The 26670-nt window shown below is 37.7% G+C and overlaps 4 protein-coding genes across 8 annotated transcripts; all 4 read left to right on the top strand.

Moving 5' to 3' along the window:
* Positions 1-1658: 1658 nt before the first annotated feature.
* ppardb (peroxisome proliferator-activated receptor delta b) lies at positions 1659-14300 on the top strand. Of its 4 annotated transcripts, none has more exons than XM_058783928.1 (9): positions 1659-2304; positions 5731-5841; positions 5933-6386; positions 9885-10036; positions 10472-10610; positions 11195-11394; positions 11632-11835; positions 11989-12232; positions 12467-14300. In XM_058783928.1, exons 3-9 carry the CDS (start codon positions 5987-5989, stop codon positions 12712-12714), a joined length of 1587 nt encoding a protein of 528 aa, XP_058639911.1. In that variant the 5' UTR covers positions 1659-2304; positions 5731-5841; positions 5933-5986; the 3' UTR covers positions 12715-14300. The 4 variants fall into 4 exon arrangements, with proteins under 4 accessions (XP_058639911.1, XP_058639910.1, XP_058639909.1 ...); XM_058783927.1 differs by lacking the exon at positions 5731-5841 and adding an exon at positions 4323-4377; XM_058783926.1 differs by lacking the exon at positions 5731-5841 and having other exon boundaries at positions 1660-2304.
* A 684-nt stretch (positions 14301-14984) lies between these two features.
* mkrn4 (makorin, ring finger protein, 4) lies at positions 14985-18405 on the top strand. 2 transcript variants are annotated; one of them, XM_058783931.1, is made up of 8 exons: positions 14985-15147; positions 16016-16147; positions 16218-16498; positions 16579-16712; positions 16802-17043; positions 17139-17249; positions 17338-17455; positions 17674-18405. In XM_058783931.1, exons 1-8 carry the CDS (start codon positions 14987-14989, stop codon positions 17791-17793), a joined length of 1299 nt encoding a protein of 432 aa, XP_058639914.1. In that variant the 5' UTR covers positions 14985-14986; the 3' UTR covers positions 17794-18405. The 2 variants fall into 2 exon arrangements, with proteins under 2 accessions (XP_058639914.1, XP_058639915.1); XM_058783932.1 differs by lacking the exon at positions 14985-15147 and adding an exon at positions 15430-15583.
* Positions 18406-18545: 140 nt separating this feature from the next.
* On the top strand, positions 18546-22550 carry fance (FA complementation group E). The gene is made up of 10 exons (XM_058783930.1): positions 18546-19002; positions 19414-19978; positions 20162-20206; positions 20295-20351; positions 20445-20588; positions 21342-21465; positions 21586-21661; positions 21780-21846; positions 21923-22048; positions 22300-22550. The coding sequence occupies exons 1-10, from the start codon at positions 18800-18802 to the stop codon at positions 22399-22401; spliced, it is 1509 nt and encodes a 502-aa protein (XP_058639913.1). The 5' UTR covers positions 18546-18799; the 3' UTR covers positions 22402-22550.
* Positions 22551-23468: 918 nt separating this feature from the next.
* rpl10a (ribosomal protein L10a) lies at positions 23469-26382 on the top strand. The gene is made up of 6 exons (XM_058783935.1): positions 23469-23553; positions 23963-24034; positions 24605-24685; positions 25100-25248; positions 25357-25529; positions 26160-26382. The coding sequence occupies exons 1-6, from the start codon at positions 23549-23551 to the stop codon at positions 26328-26330; spliced, it is 651 nt and encodes a 216-aa protein (XP_058639918.1). The 5' UTR covers positions 23469-23548; the 3' UTR covers positions 26331-26382.
* The last annotated feature ends 288 nt before the right edge of the window (positions 26383-26670 follow it).

Here is a 26670-nt window from a genome sequence, read left to right as displayed (position 1 = left end):
AGAGAGAGAGCGCGAGCACGAGAACAAAAAAACACATACGTCCTGGGATGTAACACTACTATAAGGACCTAAATGGTTTAACTCCTGTGTACCTATAACTAGTCTTCTATCATGCTACAATCCAACAGGTCACAAAACTCTGGACTTTTGGTAGTACCTAGGAAAGCAAAGTCCACTAAAGGAGGTAGAGCTTTTTCGCATTTGGCTCCCAAGCTCTGGAATAGCCTTCCTGATAACATTCGGGGGTTCAGACACACTCTCTCTGTTTAAATCTAGAATAAAGACACATCTAATTAGCCAAGCATTCACAAAATGTACCTCACGACCTTGTACTTCAGTTATATCTGATCAAATGCACATGACCATTCTTTTGTTTAGATTGAACAGCAGCTATGCTAATTGTTCTCTGTTTGCTTCTCTTTTTCTGCTACGGGATTGGCATCTCGAGGTAACTAGGAATTACTTCAGTCTGGATCCAACCCTTGCAGAGATCTGAGATGACCGAACACCTGAGAAGAGATGACGCCAACCCCTCAGAGGACCTCAGATGATGCCAACTCTGAACCAACATACAAAACTACCAAATTTTGCTATAAGTCTGATTGCAACATATTATCATTGCTGTTAATATTGTTCACTGTCTGTTTGAATAAGCCTTCATGTCATTAACTGCATGCTTTTTACTGTAAATTTCTGCCATTTGGACATCACCTTGACATATAGTCACCACTGATAAGATACTCCTAAATATAAAGTAGAAACTTTAATTTTCTGTGAAGCTGCTTTGCAACGATTTGTGTTAAGCGCTATACAAATAAACATTAATTGAATTGAAGTGCCATTGGCATGTTTAAATCCATTCAATCCCACAAAACATCCTATGTGGGTGTGGCATACGGCCAATATCTGTATTTAATATCAATATTTCATGCTCATTCGTGCAATTGTTCTGTAGTCTTATTTACTAAAAATCCTTATAGGAGCAATAGGAAGTGCAGCGCTCTTAACATCATACAAGGAAAAAACTTGTCCTCAAATGCTTTGTAATCCATATTCAAGAAGAGATTTGAGAGCTAAAACAAGACAAAATCATAATTTTTTTAATCTATTCTATTTCTATCACTCCTGTTTCGTTGTATGGGCAGAGCAGGACATTCAGCTAAATATCTCCTTTGGTGATGCATTATTAACTTGAAGTCCATCTGTTTACTGTTAGACTCCGATCTAATGGCCCCATCTACAGGAGCACTTTGGAACTTATTATTAGTATTTATGTATTAAATTGAGCTCATTTGTTATCATTTAACAATATTTATTACATGGAATTTTCCAGTAGCTCAGAGCACAGAGTAACTAACCCGTTTCGGAACGGTTTCAACCCTCGCGGGAAATAACATTTATGATTCATACAGCAGCATTAATATTCATCCATTTCCTGCTGGCTGGATCTAGCCACATTGTATTACGTAACATTCACGCCATGCTTTTTCTCAGCTGTCAACCACACAACCGGCTCTACACCCTAGAAAGGAAAACAGATTCTGAACTAAACCCCTCCGCTCGAGCTGTCATTGGACAAACGCCTATCACGTGATTAGGTCATACGTCAAACCGCGGTGAGGGACATTTATTACACTCAAGCTGAAAAATCGCTTGTAGATGTGAATTGTTCTACGCGTATTTAGTTCTATTCGCATGTTTATACATTTTAAATACGGCTGTACCAAATGTAAGTGGTAAAATTGAGTTCGACCATTTGTTTTGCGCTTTATGCTCAGTGACCTCAAGGACTACTTTGGGCCGAAGAGCGACCCCTTCAGGCTAAACTATAAAGAATACGCGCATCTTTTCTAGTTCCTTCACTTCTGTCATCCCTGACAACCGAGTAATCAAAGTGAATGGAGTTACTAGACCAGATTGAGCAAAAGTTGGTGTATGAATAACAGCGCGATGGTTATCGCTTGATCCGTTTTCTGATTGGATTTTAAAGCAGAATGGATATAACAGAAATCTGAAATGAAAAGGCCTGTATTTGGTATCTTAACCTATTTAGCCGGGAGAAATCTGAAAGCGTGTACATCAAAATAAAAAACAAAAACATGTTAGCGTTAAGCTAGCTAGCGCTAACCTCGGACTAGCATGTGTGGAATAAGAGACACAGGGACGCAGTGATGTCAAACACGATGTAAACCGACGGACTATGAGCTCAGTTGAGTCTCAAAACAACTTAACTTCACGTACGAAGAGCGTATTTGTATTTTATCGACCGCCGGGAAACTTCGAAGCTGGCCCGTAAACACCAAGGTAAACCAGAACAGCTAGTTAGCCAAAACTCGCTGTTTTGCTAAAAGTCTCATATATGCTTCAACCGATTACTTACAGAGTAAATGTGTCCATATTAGAATAAGTGTATGTTGTAGTCTGTTAAACAGTTGATGTCACCGTTTTGAAGCCATGTTTTTGTCAGCTAGCTAGATTTGTTGTCTGTGAGGTTGATGTGTCTGCCTAGCTTTTTGGTTATATTGAGTTATTTGTCAACGTATAATTAAGGTTAATCAGCAGTGGGCTTCATGTTAGTCACTGTTTCTTAGTTGAAGTTTCACCATCTGTATTATAAATTTGTAAGCTTTGCTTTGATGTTCGTGTTAACTTTTAAGTTAGATTTTCAACAGCTAACTATTAACAATTTAAGGAACAAGGATGCAACGTAAGGAATACTTTAGTAGGCACATTATACAAATATTTTGACTTCATCTTATAAAAAATTTTAGCTCTTAAAAAAAAAAAAAGATGACCAGGCAATTAAAGCAACATATCTTTATTAAACATTTATATGTCAATTTAAGCAATTGTGTGATGAGTACTGTTTTCTGGAACAGACAGTATCACTTTTAATAGACACAAAGAAGCTTTTAAATGTACATTATACTGCTAAAAATAAGTGAATTGTTTGTTTTGTGTAGGCTATTTGAAAGGCTTCATGTCGAAGTATCAAGTGTGACCTTGTGTACACCGAAGACCAACTGCTTTCACTCTGATTACAAGGTTAAGGTTTTAACAATTAATGTGAAGATCTACTATATATAATCTTCAGCAGTTGTTTTGTACAAGTTTATTATTAATTTTGTAGTGCCCAGAGTTTTCCTGTCCTTTAACTCTTAAGGCAAGACATCACAGGCGAAAAAGGTCTTTTTTTTTTTTTTTTTTTACTGATAGATATCACAATGCTTACCCAGTTGATTAATAATTACAGCACAATAAGACATTTTTTTTTGTAAGTTTTCTGAAATATTATGTTTAAATAGGCAAATGAATGATACACTAAATTATTTACTAAATGTGCACTAATTTGCATTTCTAGAACAGAAATCTGAACACTGGATATAGCCAGGTTCAAAATGTATGATTCATTTGTTTAGGTTTTTAAAGAGGGGACATTGGGTCTCTCTTTTTGTCTCTCAGAAAATAAATGAATCAGAGAATACTGTCAAGAGTCAGAAAAAAAAATCATGTTTTCAGGAATACAATGTTATGTAAATTAAGTAAATGATATATGAACAAACCCCTCTGTAAAAACTTCAGAGTAAAGCTAAGTACTACTGAAGTGGAGTTATTTAGGATATTATCAATGGTTTTTCCAGTGGTGTCTTGCTTTAAAAACAAGGATGAAGCAACCGAGAGGTCCAGACACTGGAATGCATGTCTGACAAAAACCTCTGCACACTGACTCATTTAGTTCCTCTGTGCGGGTCGCCTCTAGCATGCAGCCTGAGTACAATGCAGATAGGTTGAGAACCAGAACGACTGGTTGCTGACAAGTCTGAACAGTGGCTCAAAGCATTTCTTATCGCTTCATTTACTGTGCGTGTATATAAGTTAACATGAAGTCCTGTTTTTTTCATGTTATCCAGTGTGGTTCAGTAACTTTTTTTAATTTTATTTTTTAAAATTGCATTGTCTTAGTTAGTAACATTGATGTGGCTACGGCGTAATCCTCTTGTCACAATCCAAGGATTACAAACGTAGTCTGTTTGGTAGGGGTCTCTATCCTCCATATGAACAAACACTCACATCTGTTATCAATGTTCTCCATGCTGAGAGCTATGATGGAAGTGACTGGCTTATTCATCCAATGTCTAATAGTTTTGTCCCTCATGTTGTTCCAAAACTGTATACTTCTCATACATAGTACAACTGTGTATGAATGTTTTTGTTGTTGTTTTTTGTCTATACAATTAAAGCCAATGTGGTTCAATGTTGTTTAGACTCCAGATTTCTTTAAAATATATATATATTTGTGTGTGTGTGTGTGTGTTCCCCAGAATGTTTGGAAAGACACGAGGGTGAATAAACGATGACGGGATTTTCATTTTTTGGGTAAACTATCCCTTTAAGACATTCTGTAAACACCTTGTAGTCTGAGGAAGTACACTGCTTACCAGATGAAACACAATATATCTTGACCTTTGTGTTGACAGACTGTTTTTTTTGTTTGCTCATGCAAATGGGTCATGAGTGAGAGCATGGATCTCTCCAGTATTTTACAAATAGCATTTATTCAGGTCTGTGTTTGACATGGCTGATTGTTGTTGTTCTCTGGTAGGATGTAAGTTATGTGACCTGTGCTTAACATACATGGGCACAGTCAGTTCTGTGTCTCTTGAGGAAGGAAGATCACAATTATTCTTTCTCTTTTCATTCTGTTTTGATACACTATTCTTGTGCAGGTGGCCTGATTATGTAGGTTCTGTAACACCGAAGTCTTTTGCTAGATCTCTTTCTATTGGTCATACAGTCTTCCCACAGCTGCTTTCTTTTCAGGGTTATATTTTTAAGTAAACAACCTCGCAGCGTCTCATAATGGATTTATCACCTCTAACCCTGTATGTGTAGACTCAGTATACCACAGACCTATAAAATTGCTGACGGCACAGTCTGCATCCGACTCCCTCAAAAAGATAAAGGTCATGTAATCGGAAGTGGTGAATGAATGAAAGGCCAAAAAAGACAAAAGCTTCTTTCTGATTCTCTACGTTTAAGGATTCTCTTTTCCAGAAAGCATTTGAGCCAGGCCTCAAACAAGATTGACATTTCACGTGGCTAACAGAGTGCCACGGTAACCACCCACTTTTTCAGCAGGCTTGGTTTTGGAGAATTTTCACATTCATTTACTTCATAGGCATTTAAAAAAAATTTAAAAAGGCATTTACAGTTAAAATGAAAATGATGTGAAATATTTTTGTGAAATATTAATACAAAATACTAATACAATTTTATATTTATGTAGTCACATGGTCATTATTTTCATATGCTGATTTGGCGCTCAAGAAACATTTCTTATTGTTAGCAATGTTGAAATATATTATTGCTTAACATTTTAGTAGAAACTATGATGCATCAGGATTCTTTTATTAAAGGAAAAACAGCTTTCATTTGAAATCTTTTGTAATATTTGAAATCTCTTTACTGTCTCTTTTGATCAATTTAATGTGGCCTTAATGAAAAAAAGTTTGTTTATTGTTAAAAATCTTTATCTTTATGAGGAAAATGAATGATTTTTTTTTTTTACTGACACAACCCTCTTTTGCAATACGTTTTGAAATATCGGACTCTGCACATGAATAATCTGAATTAAAAAATTGTGTTTTTCCTGCAGTGTGAACAAAGCCTTGCTGTGCTTTAAAAATCTTCATGATAAATTTTTTCCCCCTTTAATTTTATTTGAGTCAGCAGAGAGATAACGGGGGTGGGGTGGAGTTAGGAATGACACAAGCAGCACTGGATCTCAGGTCAAACTCAGGTCATCTGTGTTATCTCTGGAGCATGTGCACTAAACACCAGGTCACTTCACCAGAGATGATGGTCATATTCTGATACAGTGTTGTATTAATGCACCATTGCAATAATTCACTCTCTCTACTTGTCTTTTCAGAGGCAATGTCACGTGACGGATGGTTATGAGATTTAGCAGCCATATAGGAGAACCATGGAACAGGTTGAGCAACCTACCTCAGAAAAGAAATGTGACAGCCCCGTAGACGTCGCAGCAGCCCAGGAGGCCCTCGTGCTCACAGGAGTTTCAGAGGGCCGGTCCTCTCCGCAGACGGAATTGAATCCTGTTCAGATTCTTGAAGACACAACATGGATGGCAGTCCAGGAAGGTGAGTCTGCATCCTCAGACTGTGGAGGGATATCAGACCTACAGGAGCCAAGCTCAGCGTCGGGTGAGGAGGTGGAGGGCAGCGAGACGTCTGATGCCGTAGGATTAGAGGTCTCACCCAGCAGCAAGGGATCGGGGGGTGGCACTCCACAGAATGGAGATGGGACGTCGCAGGAGAGTCCTCAACAGAATAGTGACACTCCTGTAACAGCTCAAATGTTTCAAGGTAAAACTGCGCTTACACATCAGAGCCAAGTATTATGATATTGTGACAGATTTTTTTCACCCACTTAACTCTGAAAATATGTATGTGTCATATTTGATACATGGCTTTCAAAGGCTTCTACATCATTAAATACAATCAATGTATTTCTGAAAAGCATAACATTTATTGATATTGAATATTTACTGTATGCAACTATGCATACTTTATTTGTACTTTGCATTTCATCATGTTTATATATATATATATATATATATATACACACACACACAGGTGCATCTCAATGAATTGACTCATGTTACGATCGTCTAGGGTCAGCCATAACATAAATGAAATGTGCACTCACTCCCTTGGTAGCGTCAAACAAAAAGTGCATTTATTAACAAATTTATAAAGCAATACAAAACCAGTAATAAAGGGGACAAATTCAGGAGTGGACAAGGCCAAAATAACAAACCTAACAACTAGTTTAAATAAACCCTAAATTCCCTAACCAAAATAAAACACAAAAGAAAAATATACAACACAACTTCCCTAACTCCCTTAACTCAAAACATAGAACAAACAATATATATATATATATATATAAAAGAAATGGCGTCACACTCCCTACTTCCCTTAAACTAAATATTAACAAACATAATTAAAAAGTAACTAGAACAAAAGCAAATTTCTCACAGCGCCCACATCACATCTGAAAGGAACCCAACCCAAAGCAAAACAAATGGCCCACATTCGGCCTCCTAGAATGCTTGAGGAGGTCCTTTTCACTGAAACCAGAACTAGACCAATTAGAAGGCAGCCAATCAGGATCTCCCATATCTCGTGATCTCCAATCAGGACGAATGCAGACCACACCTTCTCCTGCACAGACACACTCAGAAATATATATACACATTTACCGGCAAGCCGGAGATGTAACACTCAAATGACTCAAATTGTGAAACTCGTGTATTAAATAAATTCAGTGCACACAGACTGAAGTAGTTTAAGTCTTTGGTTCTTTTAATTGTGATGATTTTGGCTCACATTTAACAAAAACCCACCAATTCACTATCTCAACAAATTAGAATACTTCATAAGACCAATAAAAAAAAAAACATTTTTAGTGAATTGTTGGCCTTCTGGAAAGTATGTTCATTTACTGTATATGTACTCAATACTTGGTAGGGGCTCCTTTTGCTTTAATTACTTCCTCAATTCGGTGTGGCATGGAGGTGATCAGTTTGTGGCACTGCTGAGGTGGTATGGAAGCCCAGGTTTCTTTGACAGTGGCCTTCAGCTCATCTGCATTTTTTGGTCTCTTGTTTCTCATTTTCCTCTTGACAATACCCCATAGATTCTCTATAGGGTTCAGGTCTGGTGAGTTTGCTGGCCAGTCAAGCACACCAACACCATGGTCATTTAACCAACTTTTGGTGCTTTTGGCAGTGTGGGCAGGTGCCAAATCCTGCTGGAAAATTAAATCAGCATCTTCAAAAAGCTGGTCAGCAGAAGGAAGCATGAAGTGCTCCAAAATGTCTTGGTAAACGGGTGCAGTGACTTTGGTTTTCAAAAAACACAATGGACCAACACCAGCAGATGACATTGCACCCCAAATCATCACAGACTGTGATGGCTATTATCAACTAGGGCTATTAGCTTCTCCACCCTTCCTCCAGACTCTAGGACCTTGGTTTCCAAATGAAATACAAAACTTGCTCTCATCTGAAAAGAGGACTTTGGACCAATTCTTCTTCTCCTTAGCCCAGGTAAGACGCCTCTGACGTTGTCTGTGGTTCAGGAGTGGCTTAACAAGAGGAATACGACAACTGTAGCCAAATTCTTTGACACGTCTGTGTGTGGTGGCTCTTGATGCCTTGACCCCAGCCTCAGTCCATTCCTTGTGAAGTTCACCCAAATTCTTGAATCGATTTTGCTTGACAATCCTCATAAGGCTGCGGTTCTCTCGGATGCTTGTGCATCTTTTTCTTCCACACTTTTTTCACTCAACTTTCTGTTAACATGCTTGGATACAGCACTCTGCTTCTTTGGCAGTGAATGTTTGTGGCTTACCCTCCTTGTGAAGGGTGTCAATGATTGTCTTCTGGACAACTGTCAGATCAGCAGTCTTCCCCATGATTGTGTAGCCTAGTGAACCAAACTGAGAGACCATTTTGAAGGCTCAGGAAACCTTTGCAGGTGTTTTGAGTTGATTAGCTGATTGGCATGTCACCATATTCTAATTTGTTGAGATAGTGAATTGGTGGGTTTTTGTTAAATGTGAGCCAAAATCATCACAATTAAAAGAACCAAAGACTTAAACTACTTCAGTCTGTGTGCATTGAATTTATTTAATACACGAGTTTCACAATTTGAGTTGAATTACGGAAATAAAAACTTTTCCACAACATTCTAATTTATTGAGATGCACCTGTGTGTGTGTGTGTGTGTGTGTATGTGTATATATGTGTATATGTGGACAGCAAAACATAAATACATTTTATTACTATTATTAATACTATATTTATTACTATTATATGTTATTATCTTCATGTAATTATTATTTATATATAATATTTTTATGACTTATTCATGACTTAGTTTTATCCTTTGTTGGCTTTGAAACTTTAAACAATGTTAATAGGAGATTAAAATCAATAAATCAATAGTAAAATATAGAAGAGAATTGTTTTCTGACATCAAAACTTTCAATAGACATTCATTGTCAGGCTTTCTGATGTTAAAATAAATGTAAATAAATACTTTAGTAATATCTTATCCATAAAATACCGTATTGTCCCGAATATAAGACGACCCTGATTATAAGACGACCCCCCTTTTTCCAGATGTACCTGTTGAAAAAAGGCTTTTTGAAAACCAAATCTTGTTTTTTTTTGTAAAATCTGTAAAACACATTGATTCTTAAATTATTTTCATATTGCATATTTTTCCAATTCTAATTTTTGTTTTGAAAGTATGGTAAATACTGGTAAAATGTATCAACAATGACATTGGAAAATTTTGATATACCATTGAAATAACAGGTAGCCCATCTGAATTATATAACATTTAGGCTATCCAACTCATAGTAGCCTACCAAAATGTTATTATCAGTAGACGTTAAATCTTATTGTAGTCTTCAAATCTGGGTACTGTCTTATGTTTTATAATCACTTACAGAGGAAGTTTGGTCCCATCGGGCTAACATGACAGTCACGATCATGCTGCTGTAAGCTTTTCTTTTTCATTTGTTTTCATTCGCGATCTTTACAACACACATTACATTACATATTTCATGGCACACTCGTTTTATGCGTTTTTGGCGCCACCTATTGTTGTGGGTGTATTATTGACATGTCAAAGTCTAGACCCTGAATATAAGACGAACGCGTTTTTTCAGATGTATTTCCAAGGAAAAAACATCGTCTTATATTCGGGTCAATACGGTATATACTTTTGCAGTGCTCTGATAAGAGATGCTTTAAAAAATTTCTTTCTGTGTCTGTCTCACATTTATAGATCCGTTACAGAACCCCTCTCTCTCGCTGTCAGACCAGTTACGGCTGGGTCGGGATGATCCCAGTAGTATGGGCCTGAACGTTGAGTGCCGCATATGTGGAGATAAAGCCTCAGGATTTCATTATGGAGTTCATGCTTGTGAAGGGTGCAAGGTAATTTTGCTGAACTTGTCCAAACTACTACAGTCAAGGTTTTTCACAAACCGTGGGTGGATTTGTGGCCTAAAATAAACGTCATCTATAATATACCAACATTAAAGGTGCTGTAAGCGATGCTTTCTAACAGATATCACTGAAATAGATTTCCTGAGAAATCACATTTGGCAGTTTTTTTTTTTTTGTTTTTTTTTCAACCAATCATAAGCCCAGTCTGCATGTGCATTGGCTGGAATTTTGGAGGAGTTTTTGTTTAAAGGGATGAGGCAGTCTAATTTTAGCTAAATGACTGAAATCTCTTACAGCATCTTAAATAAAACCACTGGGCTTCCTAATGCTTAAAGTTGCGTTTCTGTGGTGAAATAATTCAGCAATCCAAGCGCATATTTGCCTTGCTGTTTTTCAGTGAGGAAGTGTCATCTTTTTTTAAAGGGGTTTTTCAGACGCACCATTCGTATGAAGCTGGAGTATGAGCGGTGTGAGCGTGCCTGTAAAGTCCAGAAAAAGAGCCGGAACAAATGCCAGTACTGTCGCTTCCAGAAGTGTCTGGCATTGGGCATGTCACATGATGGTGAGCAGCCTGCATATAACCACAATTTAAAGCATTCAGAATTTTGATTCTCATTTTACATCCCACTTAATGTGCAAACTGAATATTAAAGGAATAATTCACACAAAAAAATTAAAATTTGCTGAAAATTTACTCACCCTCAGGCCATCCGAGATTATAGATTCTTTCTTCATCAGAACAGATTTGCAGAAATTTAGCGCTATATTGCTCACCAGTAGATCCTGTGAATGGGTGCCGTCAGAATGAGAGTCCAAACAGCTGATAAAAACATCTCAATAATCCACACAACTCTAGTCTGTGTGTTTGTTAGAAACATATCCGTCATTAGGATGCTTTAATGTTTCACCGTCACTGTTTTATCAAACAGTGACGCATGGCACCCATTCACTTCATCTTTTCCAATGAAGAAACAAACTCATCAGCATCTTGGACGGTCTGGGGGTGGGTACATTTTTGTCAATGATTCCTTTAATAGTCATACTCTGCAATTAATATTTCAGTGTTCATAAATTGTTGCTTTATTTTGAAATGTGTGCTGGGTTATTTTGTGATAAATGGAGCTAGTTTTTGTATCTTTGCCTCAGCGATCAGGTACGGACGTATGCCAGAGGCGGAGAAGAAGAAGCTAGTGGCCGGGCTCCTCGCTGGGGAGAAACTGCAAAGCTCTAGTGGAGCTGACCTCAAAACACTGGCCAAACATGTCAACACATCCTACCTGAGGAACCTCAACATGACCAAGAAGAAAGCACGGAGCATCCTCACGGGCAAGACGAGTTGCACATCGGTACATGCTCAGCTTTCACTGACAATTTCAGTTTTCTCATATGGTCTACTTTAGAAAGTCTAAGGATGCATGTTACTGAAGTTCCGGCAGATACGATAAGCCAATATTTATTTTGATGTTAACTGATTTTAAAATAATGTTTTTGTGGGTTTGTTTGTTTATTTATTTTTACACAAAATAGTATATGATTGATTTGTAGTTATTCCAGTTGTTTTTAAGTTCTCATTTCATCTCCAGCCTTTTGTGATCCATGATATGGACTCACTGTGGCAGGCAGAAAACGGGCTGGTCTGGAACCAGCTTAATGGAGCACCACCCAACAAAGAGATCGGGGTCCATGTCTTCTACCGCTGCCAGTGTACTACAGTTGAAACTGTGCGAGAGCTCACAGAGTTTGCCAAAAACATCCCTGGCTTTGTGGATCTCTTCCTTAATGATCAGGTGAGAATGAACTGTTACTTTGCTACCTTGTAACCTGTTAAATCTATTGTTAGTGGTTTATTCATTTCAAGTAGTGACTGCTAGGATTGATGTTTTTTTCCTGTATTTATTATACATTCTTCCACTAAAGTCATCTCCCACTTTTTCTCTCAGGTAACGCTGTTAAAATATGGAGTCCATGAGGCCATATTTGCAATGCTCCCATCACTCATGAATAAAGACGGGCTGCTGGTGGCCAATGGAAAGGGCTTTGTGACGAGAGAGTTCCTGCGTAGTCTACGCAAACCTTTCAGCGAGATCATGGAGCCCAAATTTGAGTTTGCGGTGAAATTCAATGCCCTGGAGCTGGATGACAGTGACCTGGCTCTGTTTGTGGCAGCAATCATACTGTGCGGAGGTAAGGCCGTGGTGTTTGTTTGATCAGTATGTTTTCAAATGTCCTTTGTTGTTGTTTATACACTTTACATCTACAAATGAGAACCAAACATTAGAAGAGATCAAAAGCTTGTTTATCATAACAAGAAAAAGCACACTTTACACTGGATGTAAACCAATTAATTGTAATGTTCACATGTCAGTAAAATAGCTAAAGAAGAAAATGGATGCTAAAAATGGTTTCTCTTTGCTCTAGATCGTCCCGGGCTGATGAACGTGAAGCAGGTCGAACAGATCCAGGATGGCATCCTGCAAGCTCTGGACCAGCATCTTCAGGTGCACCACCCTGACTCTCTTCATCTCTTCCCCAAACTGCTCCAGAAGATGGCTGACCTCAGACAGCTGGTCACAGAGAACGCCCAGCTGGTTCAGATGATCAAAAAGACTGAATCTGAGACCTCCCTCCACCCGCTTTTACAGGAGATCTATAAAGACATGTACTGACATGCAAGGACCTGACTGAAGAATGGACTTCAGATTCTCTCCTGAACGGAGAGAGTGCACACATATTAATGGCGCTGCGGTGCTGTTTGTTTTTTTTTAAATGGATTTTTGTAAAGGACTTTTACAAATATTGACTTTGAATACTGACATTTTCTCTGATTTTTGCGGAGTGTTTTTTATTTAAAATCAAGGACGCAGAACATCTAGGCACCGTTTACTACTACTACTACTACTACCACCATCATGTTATTCTTCATTTGCTTGATGAGGGCTAACACCTTTACAAGTTGTCTTTTCCATCCTGGTTTTGGTTTGCAAGTGATATCTAGTATGTTTCTTTGAGGAGATCAGAGCACAGTCAAGCTCTTGTAATGCCACCGTATGTGTTTGTAGGGCTTTTATTTTGTAGTTCTTCTTTCCTACTGATTCTGTTTGATTAGGCACTTTTACTAAAGTAAAAGTTAGACTCCTCACAAAACTGTACAGCAGTCAGTTATATTATTTTGGAATTATGTTACTTTGTCAAGGGTGGTGTTTTCAGCGTCAGCTGCTACAAATATATATTGGTATTGAAACTGAAGACAAATCTGTTTAATAATTCACTCTTTGGGATAAACCTACAACAGTGTGATAATTTCAGCTGTATGGAAGGAAATGTTTGTTCACATGCTATATGTTTATATAATTCTTCTGTACTGATCTCTTTGTTAAGGTCTAGTACCTTGATGGTACTTGTATTTTAGCACACTGTCCGGTACCAGTCTTAAAGTCATTTTACTGATTTGAGACATGACATCACTTCGATCTCATTGTCTCCTTAATGAGCAGTTGTATTAAATTAGGTCTTCCATTATATGTTGATTGAACATGTTTTATGAATATGTAATGAGTGATTGAAAGCAAGCAGTCTGTGGTTACATTCAAACTTGAACATTATGGTCAAATTGATTTATAGTACACATCTAAACTTAAATTAATTCTTTAAATCAGATGCATTAATTAATTACTGAATGATCATGTCATGATAGTTGTATGTACATGGATGCATGGATTTTGAGTAAACACATGCATTGTCCTTTATTGAAGTAACTTGGACACTTCTGAGTTTAGAACGGGTCTCGTCAAAAACAGTGCTGAATAATTTGGGAATTCAGTGTACACGCATTAAAAAGCATTTTTGATGTTGAATTACATTAATTGGTATTATTATGATGTGCAACACATCTACCATTTCACATCCAGAAGTCTCTCAGAAATATCTGAGATTTTCTCTTATGGCTGAAATTTGCTTTTCTGATCTGTTTATTCAAGATGGAACTTGAGGTCAGAGTGATGTCTATGATCATGTAGAAACCTGTTACTGTGAAACTAGAGAGCATAATAATATGAAATTATAAGAAATTTTTTTTTTTCTTTTCTTATTTTAAAAATACTTTTTTTGAATCTATTTTCACACCACATGTTCACCAGTATCGTTCTCTCTGGCCCATCTCAGCAATGTCTTGCTTCACTGACAAGATGCACAAGTGTTATGATTTGTGGGATATTATTTGGCTCACAGTAAAACAATTCCAGACATCTCTTAAGTTTTTTGTGATTTATGAAAAGCTTCAGATATAACTATATTTCACAAGCAATTTGCAGTCATAATGAAATATATATGTTAGTGTAATCTTTTTAATCACGGTTTACCAAACTATTTAAAATGTGTGAAAAATTATTAAACATTTTAATAAGGAACAATTGGCGTCAATGAATGACCCTTTATTGTTTGACTAAACCTCCCGTTTTATCCGGTGCAAATATTTCACGATTAGTTTGGTCTAACTGTCAAGCTTAAGTGAATGAAATGTTGCATCGTAACGAATAGTTTTTGTTTTTCGAATCTTTTAAAGAATCGGTTAAAATGCTTCATAAGCGAGTTTGAACTACTGAATAGTGTGTCTGAATTCAGATTGATTAGTTCGCGAATCGAATCGGTCCGTTCGGTTCTCGAGTCATATTGAACAGAGAATCGACTTATCAGAGCCGATTTTAAATAGCATATTTAGTTATATTTATCTCGTTACATTTAGTATATATAATTAGTGTTATTATATTGTTATATTTAGACACAGCCATAATAAATATGAATATGAAGGAAAGTATCGCAAAATAACGCAATTGCACCATGATATACAAGAATCTCTAAATTGATCATCTGAACCAATTGTGTTCGAAAGAACCGTTTGCTGTAATTGATTCGGACCCTCACTGGGCATCACGATTTAAGATGCCTCCCTGTCCATCACACGTCCAAATGGGAAGGCCCCGCCCAACAATTATAAAAGTGTGCGTGCCATTACCCATCCATCAGGCAAAGAGGGACAAGCGCAAGATGGAAAGGGACGCACAATCATCCAAAGGCCCAGAAGACAGCAGTGCAGTTTGTAGGTGGGTATATACGTTACTTCAGTTCTTAGCATTTCCACTAGTATACAAATCACTGGTTCTTGGATTGTTGCAGTACCACCAAGCAAACAATTGGGGGAAAAATAAGTTAAGAAAAAGAAATTAAAAGTTTATATGAATTGTGAGACCCAAGTCTCGTTTGTATAGATGTCACTCTCCAAACTCGCTGTTTATTCTATAGAAATGACACGGGCGCCCCTGGTTGGTCAGCGCGCGTTCTGCGTGACGTGGGTCTCCAGCGCTTCACTCTCTCTCTCTCTCTCTCTCTCTCTCCAACTCTTCAACTCTTTAATCCGTTTACTTACTCTTACAACTGCATTAAATCAAGCTTTTTGGAGGATTTAAAAATGGATCGGTATCGCACATCGTGTAGACGGTCGAGAAAAGGCAGCTCAAACGTGGAAAGAGAAGTCTGCAGGTAGTTTCATCTTTTTGACTGGATGAAAAGTTCGTTTCTAGCCCCGATCATCTGTTTGAAAGAGTGACTTTTCCTGCTTTAACGTTTCTCGGCGCAGATGTTTACATCCGGTTACGGCAGCAAGCGATTTGTTTTTGTTTTCGTAGAAAGATCAGTGCTGTTACAACGAACATCATAATATTTATTATACTCTGAACTGCAACGTAGTTGGAAAAAAACCGTTGCAAGTTTCTTTTTTTTTATAGTTCTAAAGTCATAAAGTTTCCGTGTACTTTGGTAGTCAATAACAACATGAAGTAATGCTCGAGGGTTCAAAACTGCTACTATCCCCCTTTTTTCTTTTTAATTAAATGTTGCAAGTTTTCAAAAACTTGTGAAGGACGTGCTGCAGTTGTCAACAAATGTATGCAATTAGCATGTTGTGTTTTGCAGGCAGTTCATCAATGGATCTTGTCGCTATGGTCCAAGCTGTTACTATCTACACGAGTTTCCTGCGGCACCGTCGTTTCAAGTTCAGTGTAGGTACTTCCAGAAAGGTGGCTGCTGGTTTGGTGACCGTTGCAGGTAAGGAGCCAGCTGGCCTTTTTTTGAACATGTATTTAGAAAAGCGTTTTAAGTGTTGTATGTCTTGCAGGTATCTCCATGTTCCTCAAGCGGGTGAAGGTTCTTCAGGGAGCAGCAGACGTGGTTCAGCACCTGCGGTGTTCCCCTCAGCGCTGGTGGGACATTCTCTGGCTGACCGCCGAGGATCTGAGCCCTCTCTTCCACCTCAAGGAGCCTACAGCCTGAATCGAAGGGGTTCAGAGCCTCTAGTCACAAGTATGAGCATGCTGCAGCAGAACTTTGAGCGCTTGACTACAGGCATTGCAGAGGAGGAAGAGTTCGGGGTTGTGGCAGATGGACCTCCCCAGCAAGGTATTACTGCTTATTCAGGCTTTTCTTTGACACTACACCTCATGTTTTCCTTTTATGAATTTAATTGATGTCCTCTTCAGATGCAATGAGACCGCTACAACAAATCGGTGCTACAGACTCCAGTTCTTCAGATAACTACAGCTCTGCAGCTTTTGTACCTGGAGCAGCACCTGCCGAAGTCCAAAAAGTAACCGTATCTGAAGCCGAAACACAGGTCACAAACACTACACATTTCTGTAGCTCCTAGATGAAGCTATCTGGGTTTAATCGGCCTGGGTTTAATGAAATGTTATTGGATCATAGGTGACTGGTTCACCAGAGAGACCAGATCAGGTTGGCGCTGCAGTATCGACGGAGCAGCAGCATTCAAGGGCCTTTGACCAAAGCAAAGATGTGGCCTGTGGCATCTGCATGGACAAAATTTCTGAGAAATCCACCTCTCAGGAACGGCGTTATGGCATCCTACCCAACTGCAATCATGCTTTCTGCATCAGCTGCATTGTTACATGGCGGAAAACCAAGGACTTCCAGGAGGATGTCGTCAAGTGAGTTTCTTCTTTCTCCCTTTTGTGCACAAAGCCATGTATATTAATTGTAAAAATTATTATTATTTTTTTTTTTTTAAATCTGATTAAAATAGGGGCTGTCCACAGTGCAGAGTGAAATCCTCCTTCTACATTCCCAGCAAGCACTGGGTCTGTGATGGGGAGGAAAAGGCATCATTGATAGCCGCTTTCAAAGAAAGAAGCAGGTTAGAATGGCTTACATACATGCCGTCAAATCTTTTGTAATTGTTTATTTGATCCCTTACATTGACTCTGGAATTTTGTTTATTCTAGTAAGTTAAAGTGCACTTTCTTCATGCGTCACGGATGCTGCCCCTTTAAGTCGGAGTGTATCTACAGCCATGACATGCCCCCTAATCACACACACCGTCGCAGGCGCTCTGCACGCAGGGTAACGATTTTTGTTTGACTAATTTTGCGGAAAAAAATTTTGTAATGCATTTTGTCAATTGTATGTACATCTTTTAACTGTAGTTTTGGTTTTTTTTTTTTTTTTTTTTTTTTGAGTTGGAAAATGTTCACTATGCTGTATTGCAGTGCTAAGCTTGCTGTATTGGACAACATCAGTTAGCCATTTTAAAAGAAAAATGTATACATTTATTTTTTCAGGACACAGCTGAGGTGTTGGAGGACTTGGGCATTGATGGCATCCAACTTTGGAGCTACATTTTTGCCCTAACTCTTTTGGATGAAGATGACGAGGACCTTCTGGATTTTCTTGATGACTAAGGACCTTCTAGTCATGTATATGTTGGCTTAGCCTTGAGTGAGCTTTGCTTATCTTCTGCACTGAAATCTAATAGTCTCTTTTTAGGGTTGGCTTTACTTTAGCTAGCCCTAAATGTTTGGCTAATTCTTTAGCCGTGTAGATTTACTATGGGTTTCTTTTTTGTATGAGTGAAAGTCTTTTGCCTTTAGTTTAAGGGAGTGGGTGGGAGAGGAAAAAAGTTTGAATGCTCAAATCTCAAATAGCGTGTCTCTTCGGGTTGAGGAGAAACTAGGGCAAAAAGTTAATGTTAACAGAATGCATGGTCACTTATTTCAGCTTGTTTTTTCACTTGTTGATCGTTTAGTACTTCCATCTGTGCCGATTCCTGATTGTTGCACCCTTTTGTCTGATACCTTTATATGAAATCAGATTTTAATTTTGTATACTTTGTGTAGTACTTTATAATATTGCCGGTATTTTGCAAAACACTAAATGTGCAACCTGTCAGCAGGCTTTTGTATTGTTCTCCTCAGCAGTGTTAACAGGTTATACCAGGACTTGATATCACATTTTATTACTTTTAGTACATGTTTATATTCAAAGAAAAGTGAAAATAAAAAAATGTTCCACTGTTTGCCTTATCTGATCCTCTCAGTCTCTTTAACTTATGTGAGCTGCCAGTAAGATGTTTTGAGGGTGGTGTGTGGGGGAGGCTTTTTATTTTATTTATTTTTAACCAGTAATTCCATTATAACAATTAAAGATGACACTACAGCAAAATTGGTTCAGAATGTCGCCAGAGGGCTTCTCAATTGTAATTTCGCTCCAAAACGGCAGGGGTCCTCGGTGTACAATAAGCGTTTGTTTATAACCACAAAGAACTGAGGCGAAATTAGTGCACACAACTTCCTACAGCTTTAAGCGGTGTTATGAGCTGTCATTGTTTTGATGGCATTTCGCTACGGCTGTCATTTTGAAATGACAATAGTAGCAAGCTTCGTCGATATCTGTGACTGAGGTCCAGTGATGGATCTGAAAGCTCTGTTGCAGCGTTTTGACGGACGGTCCCGGTTTCTGGTTCATTCGCTGTTTTCAGGAGCAGCTGGGGCGAGCAATGCGCAGACGGTTTTCAATAAACAGCGCAGATCTGATCCAGATTTCACGCTCACTCCGTTTTTAGAAACTTTGTGTCAACAGGAAGCATGTGTGCGCGAGGACACTCTCGTTCTGTAAGTAACGTAACGTTAGACCGTCGAAAACGATCCTAATTCTGTTGAGTGTCACTTGGAAAACTTACGAAATATTTTATTTCTTCACAATAGTTTATTTTCTTTTTGGATTTTCACAAGAAACTGTCTAGTGATGTGTAAAAAAAAAAGCTGTCCTTTTTTGTGTGTTTTTAGAGGTTTAGTATAAATGAAAGGCTTAAATCGACTGTTGTTCAACTGTCATACGTGTCAATATTCGAAAATAACGTTATTTCTTTTCTTTTGTATATAAAATGAAAAATAACACCATTTTGAATTCAGAAGTCATTATGAATGAGTCTTCGTTCATTTATGTTCCTTTCCTTTTAAGAGTTCATTCCATTGTTAAATACACTGACATCGTTTGTATGAGTAATTCTTTTTGTTTTACAGTAAACCTTTGGTGTGCCTGTTTTCTGAAGGCTTTAAGCGAAATTTGCTGTGTTTTCTACATCCGATTCACGCTGGACTGCCCAAAGACCATGTTCTCCACCTGCTTCAGTGTCTGACTCAGGATGATGTGGAAAATCAGTGGACTTTTGCCTTAATCAAGCAGCTCCAAAGAGATATTGAGGGCATTAGGAAAGGGACTCTCCTCACCTCAGATGGTACAGGGAAACTAAAGAGTCTTTGTGAGAGATTTGGGAATGCTAATGCAAAGGGTAAATGGGCTTTTTGTTTTGAGGATCTTGAAGCAGAGGATAAAGAGATCAACATGCCAGTTTTATCTCAGAAAAAGAGGAAAAGTGACAACATGGATCATGATGGAGATGCCCAAGAAGATCACCAAAGTAAAAGGGTAAAGATGGATTTCTGTCCAAGTGAAGATGAAGAGAAGTTGACCGAAGAGGAGGAACATAAAATGAGAACGTCGCAGCTGGAACAGAGTGCTGCTTCTGTATCACAGGCTCGCTCTGATGTGTTGGGGTCTTCAAAAAATCTACCAGACCACCTGAAGGTAAAGTGGAATTCACTTCAGTTGAACTGATTTTTCATGCTCTCACATAGCTTATTTTCCATAATTTGACCATTAAAAGTTCACAAACAGTTTCACAGGTTATTCTCTTCATGTATAAACCTCAGAAAAGTTACTGCTCTTCAGAATGAATGCATTTCTAACATTTTAACATTCCATTTTTAGGCTGCTGTTCATGTGATCAAAGACTTACTAGACACAGAGTCAGCAGTAAGACATCTTTGTTTTATTATGCAAATGTAATTGCTTTTATCTTTTCATTTGTATAATTATTACATATTTATTTTTTCCTTCACAGTGGGATGAGAGCTCCGTGTCTGTTTTGAAAGTATTTAATGAATGTGACCCCAGTGAGGTTTGTGGTGTTTCACTTGAAAATGAATTGCTTGATGGATTCATTACTCCAGAAATGTTTCCATTAGTATGGATTTGTTGTATCTGATCACAGGTGGAGGTATTGTGTTCGATGCTGTGTTTGTCTGAAGCATCTGAACAGAGTTTACCTCAGTTCTGCAGCTGCTTGTTGGAACTGTCGCCAGACCTCAGTCACAGCACTGCTTCTGCTGTGATCTCACACCTTCTGCTGCCAAAAGTTAGTATGTTCACAAACTTCACATTTGTCACGGGTTACCACCTTAAAAAGATTTTAATCATAATATTGAATCAAAACACATGGGGAAAAAATGTTTATGTTATTAAATTAAATATATTTTTGCAGGGGGGGAGGGGGGTCAATTGCATACATATATTAAAGTTTAAATGTTTGGGAGCGGTAATTTAAAAAAAAAAAAAAAAAAATGAAATTACTTTTATTCAGCATTAACTTCAACAAAAGTGACGGTAAGAAAAACTTGAACGTTCTATTAATAAAAAAAATCTTGGAAAAAAAAATGCATCATGGTTTTCACAAAAATATAAAGCAGTACAACTGTTTTCATCATTGATAATAAGAAATGTTTCTTGAGCTCCAAATCAGCATATTAGAATGATTTCTGAAAGATCATGTGACACTAAAGACTGGAGTAATGGCTGTTGAATGTTATCAAACGAATAAATCATATATAAAATAGAAAACATTCACTTTAAGTTGCAGTAATATTTCACAATGTTACCATCTTTATTATATTTATCATGAAATATATACAGCCTTAGCGAGCTTAATAGACTTTTTGTAAAAGCATCAAAAATCATACCAACCTGAAACTTTTGAACTGTTGTGCGTATAGGTGTTTGGTTACTTTAATGGTTTGTTTTTAATTGAATTTGTAAGTATTATGCTTTAAATACAGCTTTTTTTTTTTTATAAGCGTAATCGCACTTATATATATGCATTTCTCTGCCTTAGATTGTGTCCCTTGCAGAACCTGCCTCTCGCTGTTTGGCAACAGCAGTAATGTCTCTTTGCGCTCGTTACCCGAGGCCGACCTGCCAGGCTCTGATAGAGCCAGTTTTACGGAAGGGTCAAACTGGTATGAGTATTTTTTTTTTTCACCTGGATTAGTTTGTAAGATTGTATTTACCATTTTTATTTGTTATATACTTAATTTCAGGCATCTTTTCAGTAAATACTAATTCTATTTTTTCTTTAGGAAGCGCCCAGGCAGAGGTTCTCTGTAGACTGGTAGTGGACTGCCTTGAGCCACATCACAGGCTTCTTGTATTTCGGTCAGTCTGAGGATCACAATTCAGCTTTCAGAAAGAAAGTAGTCTGGGTCATTTCTGGAATATATTATGTTTGAGTAATCGGTTTAGCTGATCACAGAAATTTACTTCTAAATCTTAGAACAATACTCGGAGTGTCCTGGGATGAGGGAGTGTTATCAGTCATCCATGCATTGCTGGATTCAAAGGTACTTCAGAAAGCAGTTTTGAATCTTTAAGGGTCTTTTAGTCCCATGTTAATGGTTTTTGTTGTGATGCTCACAGCTTGAGCTGAGTCAGGAGGATTTCTCTCTCTTCACCGATCAGCTTTGCAGCCAGTCTCCACATTTCAGCAAATCTATGAAGTTTGCCAAGATGTTGCTGAGCGTCTTGACCAAGTATCAGTCACATGTGAGTATAACTGTAATGACTGGAAATAAAAAGTTTTTAAAAACATATCAACAAATCCTCACAGCATCTGGACTACTATGAAAACTACTTAAGCTCCATAGGCAAATTTCAGAGGCATAGAAAGTAACCAATAAACATCACAATAATAATAACTATCTAGATGTTAAAGTGTTTTTTCTTTTAAAGCTAGCATAAACCTGCTGATTAATAAGGTTTTTTTTTTAATTTTTTTTTTTTTTTTTTGCTTTCAGGTGAATCCTGCATGCCACCACACACTTTCTAGTTGCCTGTCTTTCAATGAAACCTTCCTCAAGAAATCATTGCAGGCTGCATTAAAACGGATTTCCCTTTGAATCATATTATGCCCATTTTAAATGGCACTTTACTAGATGAGTTTCAGTCATTCTGATTGTAAAAAGTTGTGAATATGTATTGTAAATGTAATAAAAACTTCTTTGTATTGTATAGTTGTATTCAGATAAAAAAAAAAAATTGGATTTGATATCTCTTCGTATCAATATTTATTTATATTATTTATTAAACGTAATAGTTTCAATTAAACTATCTGGATTCCTATTACCGTATTGTCCCGAATATAAGACGACCCTGATTATAGGACGACCCCCCTTTTTCCAGATGTACCTGTTGGAAAAAGGCTTTTTGAAAACCAAATCTTTTTTTTTTCTCTCTCTGTAAAACATATTTATTCTTAAATTATTTTCATATTGCATATTTTTCCAATTCTAATTTTTGTTTTGAAAGTATGGTAAATACTGGTAAAATGTACCAACAATGACATTGGAAAATTTTGATGTACCATTGAAATAACAGGTAGCCCATCTGAATTATAAATGTTATTATCAGTAGACGTTAAATCTTATTGTAGTCTTCAAATCTGGGTACTGTCTTATGTTTTAAAATCACTTACAGAGGAAGTTTTGTCCCATCGGGCTAACATGACAGTCACGATCATGCTGCTGTAAGCTTTTCTTTTTCATTTGTTTTCATTCGCGATCTTTACAACACACATTACATTACATATTTCATGGCACACTCGTTTTATGCGTTTTTGGCGCCACCTATTGTTGTGGGTGTATTATTGACATGTCAAAGTCTAGACCCTGAATATAAGACGAACGCGTTTTTTCAGATGTATTTCCAAGGAAAAAACATCGCCTTATATTCAGGTCAATACGGTATTTAAATGTTATGACCTGGACACATTTGAATGCTTTAAGAAGAATTATTGTGACTGATTAGAAATATATCAAATTTAATGTAACTGTGCATGGCGCGCGCACACACACTTTTTTTGACACATATAAAAAAAAAAAAAAAGTTTGTGGAATGTAAAGTTCTCTGCTGGTTACATTTCTGTGGCCACAACAATCATGGCGGGTCCGGAAGTCCCTTTTTCTCACTCAGGCGCATATATTCGACGCAACTTCCCTTCATACTTCCTTTTTCGAGCTCCGTGTGAGAGGAGAGCATCACGGCAAAATGAGGCACGTGAGAAATGTTCATATATACATTATTTTAATCCTTTATAACGTTTTATTTCACTACTTAATAGCTATATAAGCAAATATATCATCAAGCAATGCCAGTCGGAGACCTTGAGATTTATTTTCCTTGACGAACTCGAGCAGCTCTTGAGAGCCGCAGCGCAGCGCACCGGGTCATCTGGAATGCAATCCGGTTTAATCTGACAAATATTTAAGTTCATCTGAAATTATAATTATTCTGACGGTTATTATTCATATTGATCTTAAGTAATATAGATATATTTCGTTTTGGGAAACTGAGTTTGGAGGCATGTTAGTGGTGCATTCACCGGTCAGTCTTATTTGCACTCGGAACAAACTTGTCATGGGATTAATTATTTTTTGTATTTATTTTTTATTTTTTTAACAGCAAGGTCTCAAGAGACACTTTGTACGAGGCTGTTCGGGAGGTCCAGGCTGGTGCCCGTCTCAAGAAGAGAAAGTAAGTGTGGTCCTAGTGTTAGCGTTGGCTAACAGCATAAATTTATGTAGTAGCCCATATGAACTTTTAATAGTAAATGTTTAAAAAAAAAAAAAAAAAAATCTACTTTTTTAATTTCTCTTTTAATTCTTTAGTAGTTCACTTGTGTAGAAATCGAGTTTGATACGGGTGTCTCCTACTTCACTTTTTACTATGAACTGCTGTGTAATAAATTCCTATTAGTGAAGCTTAAACACACTTGCAGCTCTTGGTATAGTTTCAAGTAACGTTAACCATGTAGTAGTTTCTAAAGAGTTATTAGTACTTAACTGAATAGGGACCAGCAACGTTTTTTTTTTTCTTGGATTAGTAATTTGGGCTGGTAATTTCTGGTCAACGCAAACTAGTTATTGTGCTCCTTGCTAGTAATTAAATAGCTATTCGTCAAATTAATGTATGTTTATCTGTTTGCCATAAAGAGTAAGGCTATGCTTAAGTATCAGATGTATTTTTGTTAACCGCACCAAGTGTTTACTCTCATTATGTAGCAGCTATTTGTATACAACATTTATATTGACTTTTATATTTAAGGTTTCTTGAGACTGTGGAGCTGCAGATCAGCTTGAAGAACTACGATCCCCAGAAGGACAAGCGTTTCTCAGGCACTGTCAGGTTCGGCCCTTTACTGTATCACCCAGCCTTCTGTCTGCCTGCCCTTTTCTCTGCCTGAATAAATCTGGATATCTTGACATGAGGTAGTTATTCTGTCGATTAAATTGCTTGAGCAGGCAGGTTAAAGGCAGGCAGTGTAGAATAGCCTCGGGTAGTCTGTCTGAACCATCCATTCTCTGGCTTGGTGAAGCAGGCGGACCCCTACCCTGGGTCTTAAAACATGAGGGGAGGCTATAGGTGACTGCGTTCATGCTGTCATACCTAAGCCGACCATTTTATTATATGCCTGTGCTATCAACACCTGATTCCAGCTGAGGTGGTATGGGTAAGACTCTTCTGTTCTGCCTCACGTGGGTCAAAAGGGGTCTGACATGCTTCTGTTTGTCAGTCAGTCTTTTCCGTTGCCCCTTGCAGGCTGAAGACCACCCCACGTCCCAAGTTCTCCGTGTGCGTCCTTGGTGACCAGCAGCATTGTGATGAAGCCAAGGCCGCTGAGCTTCCACACATGGACATCGAGGCTCTTAAAAAGCTCAACAAGAACAAGAAACTGGTCAAGAAGCTGGGTGAGTTTCCTTTTGAGAGAACATTATCAATAAGACATGTTCAGTGCTATTGTTTTATGTTCTGGCTTGAGTCTAAGTGTTGATGCATCTTGTTGGTTCTCTTTTTAGCAAAGAAGTACGATGCTTTCCTGGCTTCTGAGTCTCTGATCAAGCAGATTCCTCGTATCCTGGGACCTGGCCTCAACAAGGCAGGAAAGTTCCCCTCTCTGCTCACCCATAACGAGAACCTGGCCACCAAGGTGGATGAAGTGAAATCCACCATCAAATTCCAAATGAAGAAGGTATGTTTTTATTCAAGTGCTTTGGACACATTAAATTGATCAAAAGTGACCGTATAGACATTTATACTTTTACAAAAGACTTCTATTTTAAAGAAATGCTGAATCTTTTTTTTTTTATTATTATTATTGCAAATGTATTCTGACAATGTATGACTGTTTCCACAAAAATATGTAAATGAGTAATGGCTTCTGCAAATTCAACCTTGTCACCACAGGAATACATTAGATCAGAGGTCTTCAACCCTGTTTCTGGGGACCCACTATCCTGAAGAGTTTAGCTACAACCCTAATCAAACACACCTGAAGCGGCCAATCAAGCTCCTCTAGACTGCTTGAAAATTGCAGGCAGGTGTGCTGAATCAGGTTGGAAATAAACTTTCCAGGAGAGTGGGTCCCCAGGAGCAGGGTTGAAGACCTCTGCATTAGATTTTAAAATAAAGTAGAAAATACTTTTACTTATAGTATTTTAATATATCCTAAAATTACTGTTTACTGTGTTTTTGTTCAAATAAATGCAGCCTTGTGCATAAGAGACTTTTCAAACGCACAAAAAAAATCTTATCAACCTTATATTTTTTAACTCCTGAATTTGTTACTTAAATTGATAATGGTCATCTCTGTCATGTTCAGGTTCTGTGTCTGGCTGTGGCTGTTGGTCATGTCAGGATGACTGAGGAAGAGCTGGTCTACAACATCCACCTGGCTGTGAACTTCCTGGTGTCTCTGCTGAAGAAGAACTGGCAGAACGTCAGAGCGCTCTACATCAAGAGCACCATGGGAAAGCCACAGCGCCTCTATTAGAGACTCTGTTCCTCAATTTTCTACAATAAATGTGGAGTTGATCCAAATCTCATCTGTTTTTGTGTCTTTCCTAATGTCCTTTCAAATAAATGCTAAATATGCTCACTTGTTTTATTGGTGTAAAAATTGTGCATTCATTGGAACAGTTTTTCAAATGTTTGCATCACATTTATAGACCACAAGGAAGCTGTGTAATGCCATGTAGTTAGAAAAACTTTGATGTGAAACTGCTTCACGTGTATAAATTAAGAATTTTATATTAAATTGGCTACAACACTAAAGGCAATTTTTGCAAGACGGCTCATCTTAATGGTGTTTTGTAGTATGCATACCAAGCGAA

The sequence above is a fragment of the Onychostoma macrolepis genome, chromosome 08 (assembly GCF_012432095.1).
Source record: "Onychostoma macrolepis isolate SWU-2019 chromosome 08, ASM1243209v1, whole genome shotgun sequence".
In the NCBI taxonomy this organism is placed as follows: Eukaryota; Metazoa; Chordata; class Actinopteri; order Cypriniformes; family Cyprinidae; genus Onychostoma; species Onychostoma macrolepis.
This window is presented reverse-complemented; position numbering and strand designations above follow the sequence as displayed.

What these genes read in the sequence shown, in the direction of transcription:
- ppardb (XM_058783928.1), top strand. Translation starts at nt 5,987, where the DNA reads ATGGAACAGGTTGAGCAACCTACCTCAGAAAAGAAATGTGACAGCCCC. An exon ending in AACAGCTCAAATGTTTCAAG is followed by an intron (nt 6,387 to 9,884) that starts GTAAAACTGCGC and finishes TCACATTTATAG; the next exon opens with ATCCGTTACAGAACCCCTCT. An exon ending in ATCTCTTCCTTAATGATCAG is followed by an intron (nt 11,836 to 11,988) that starts GTGAGAATGAAC and finishes TTTTTCTCTCAG; the next exon opens with GTAACGCTGTTAAAATATGG.
- fance (XM_058783930.1), top strand. Translation starts at nt 18,800, where the DNA reads ATGGATCTGAAAGCTCTGTTGCAGCGTTTTGACGGACGGTCCCGGTTT. An exon ending in TACTAGACACAGAGTCAGCA is followed by an intron (nt 20,207 to 20,294) that starts GTAAGACATCTT and finishes TTTCCTTCACAG; the next exon opens with TGGGATGAGAGCTCCGTGTC. An exon ending in ATGCATTGCTGGATTCAAAG is followed by an intron (nt 21,847 to 21,922) that starts GTACTTCAGAAA and finishes TGATGCTCACAG; the next exon opens with CTTGAGCTGAGTCAGGAGGA.
- mkrn4 (XM_058783931.1), top strand. Translation starts at nt 14,987, where the DNA reads ATGCCTCCCTGTCCATCACACGTCCAAATGGGAAGGCCCCGCCCAACA. An exon ending in GACAGCAGTGCAGTTTGTAG is followed by an intron (nt 15,148 to 16,015) that starts GTGGGTATATAC and finishes TGTGTTTTGCAG; the next exon opens with GCAGTTCATCAATGGATCTT. An exon ending in GCAGGCGCTCTGCACGCAGG is followed by an intron (nt 17,456 to 17,673) that starts GTAACGATTTTT and finishes TTATTTTTTCAG; the next exon opens with GACACAGCTGAGGTGTTGGA.
- rpl10a (XM_058783935.1), top strand. An exon ending in CGTTTCTCAGGCACTGTCAG is followed by an intron (nt 24,686 to 25,099) that starts GTTCGGCCCTTT and finishes TGCCCCTTGCAG; the next exon opens with GCTGAAGACCACCCCACGTC. An exon ending in GAAACTGGTCAAGAAGCTGG is followed by an intron (nt 25,249 to 25,356) that starts GTGAGTTTCCTT and finishes TTCTCTTTTTAG; the next exon opens with CAAAGAAGTACGATGCTTTC.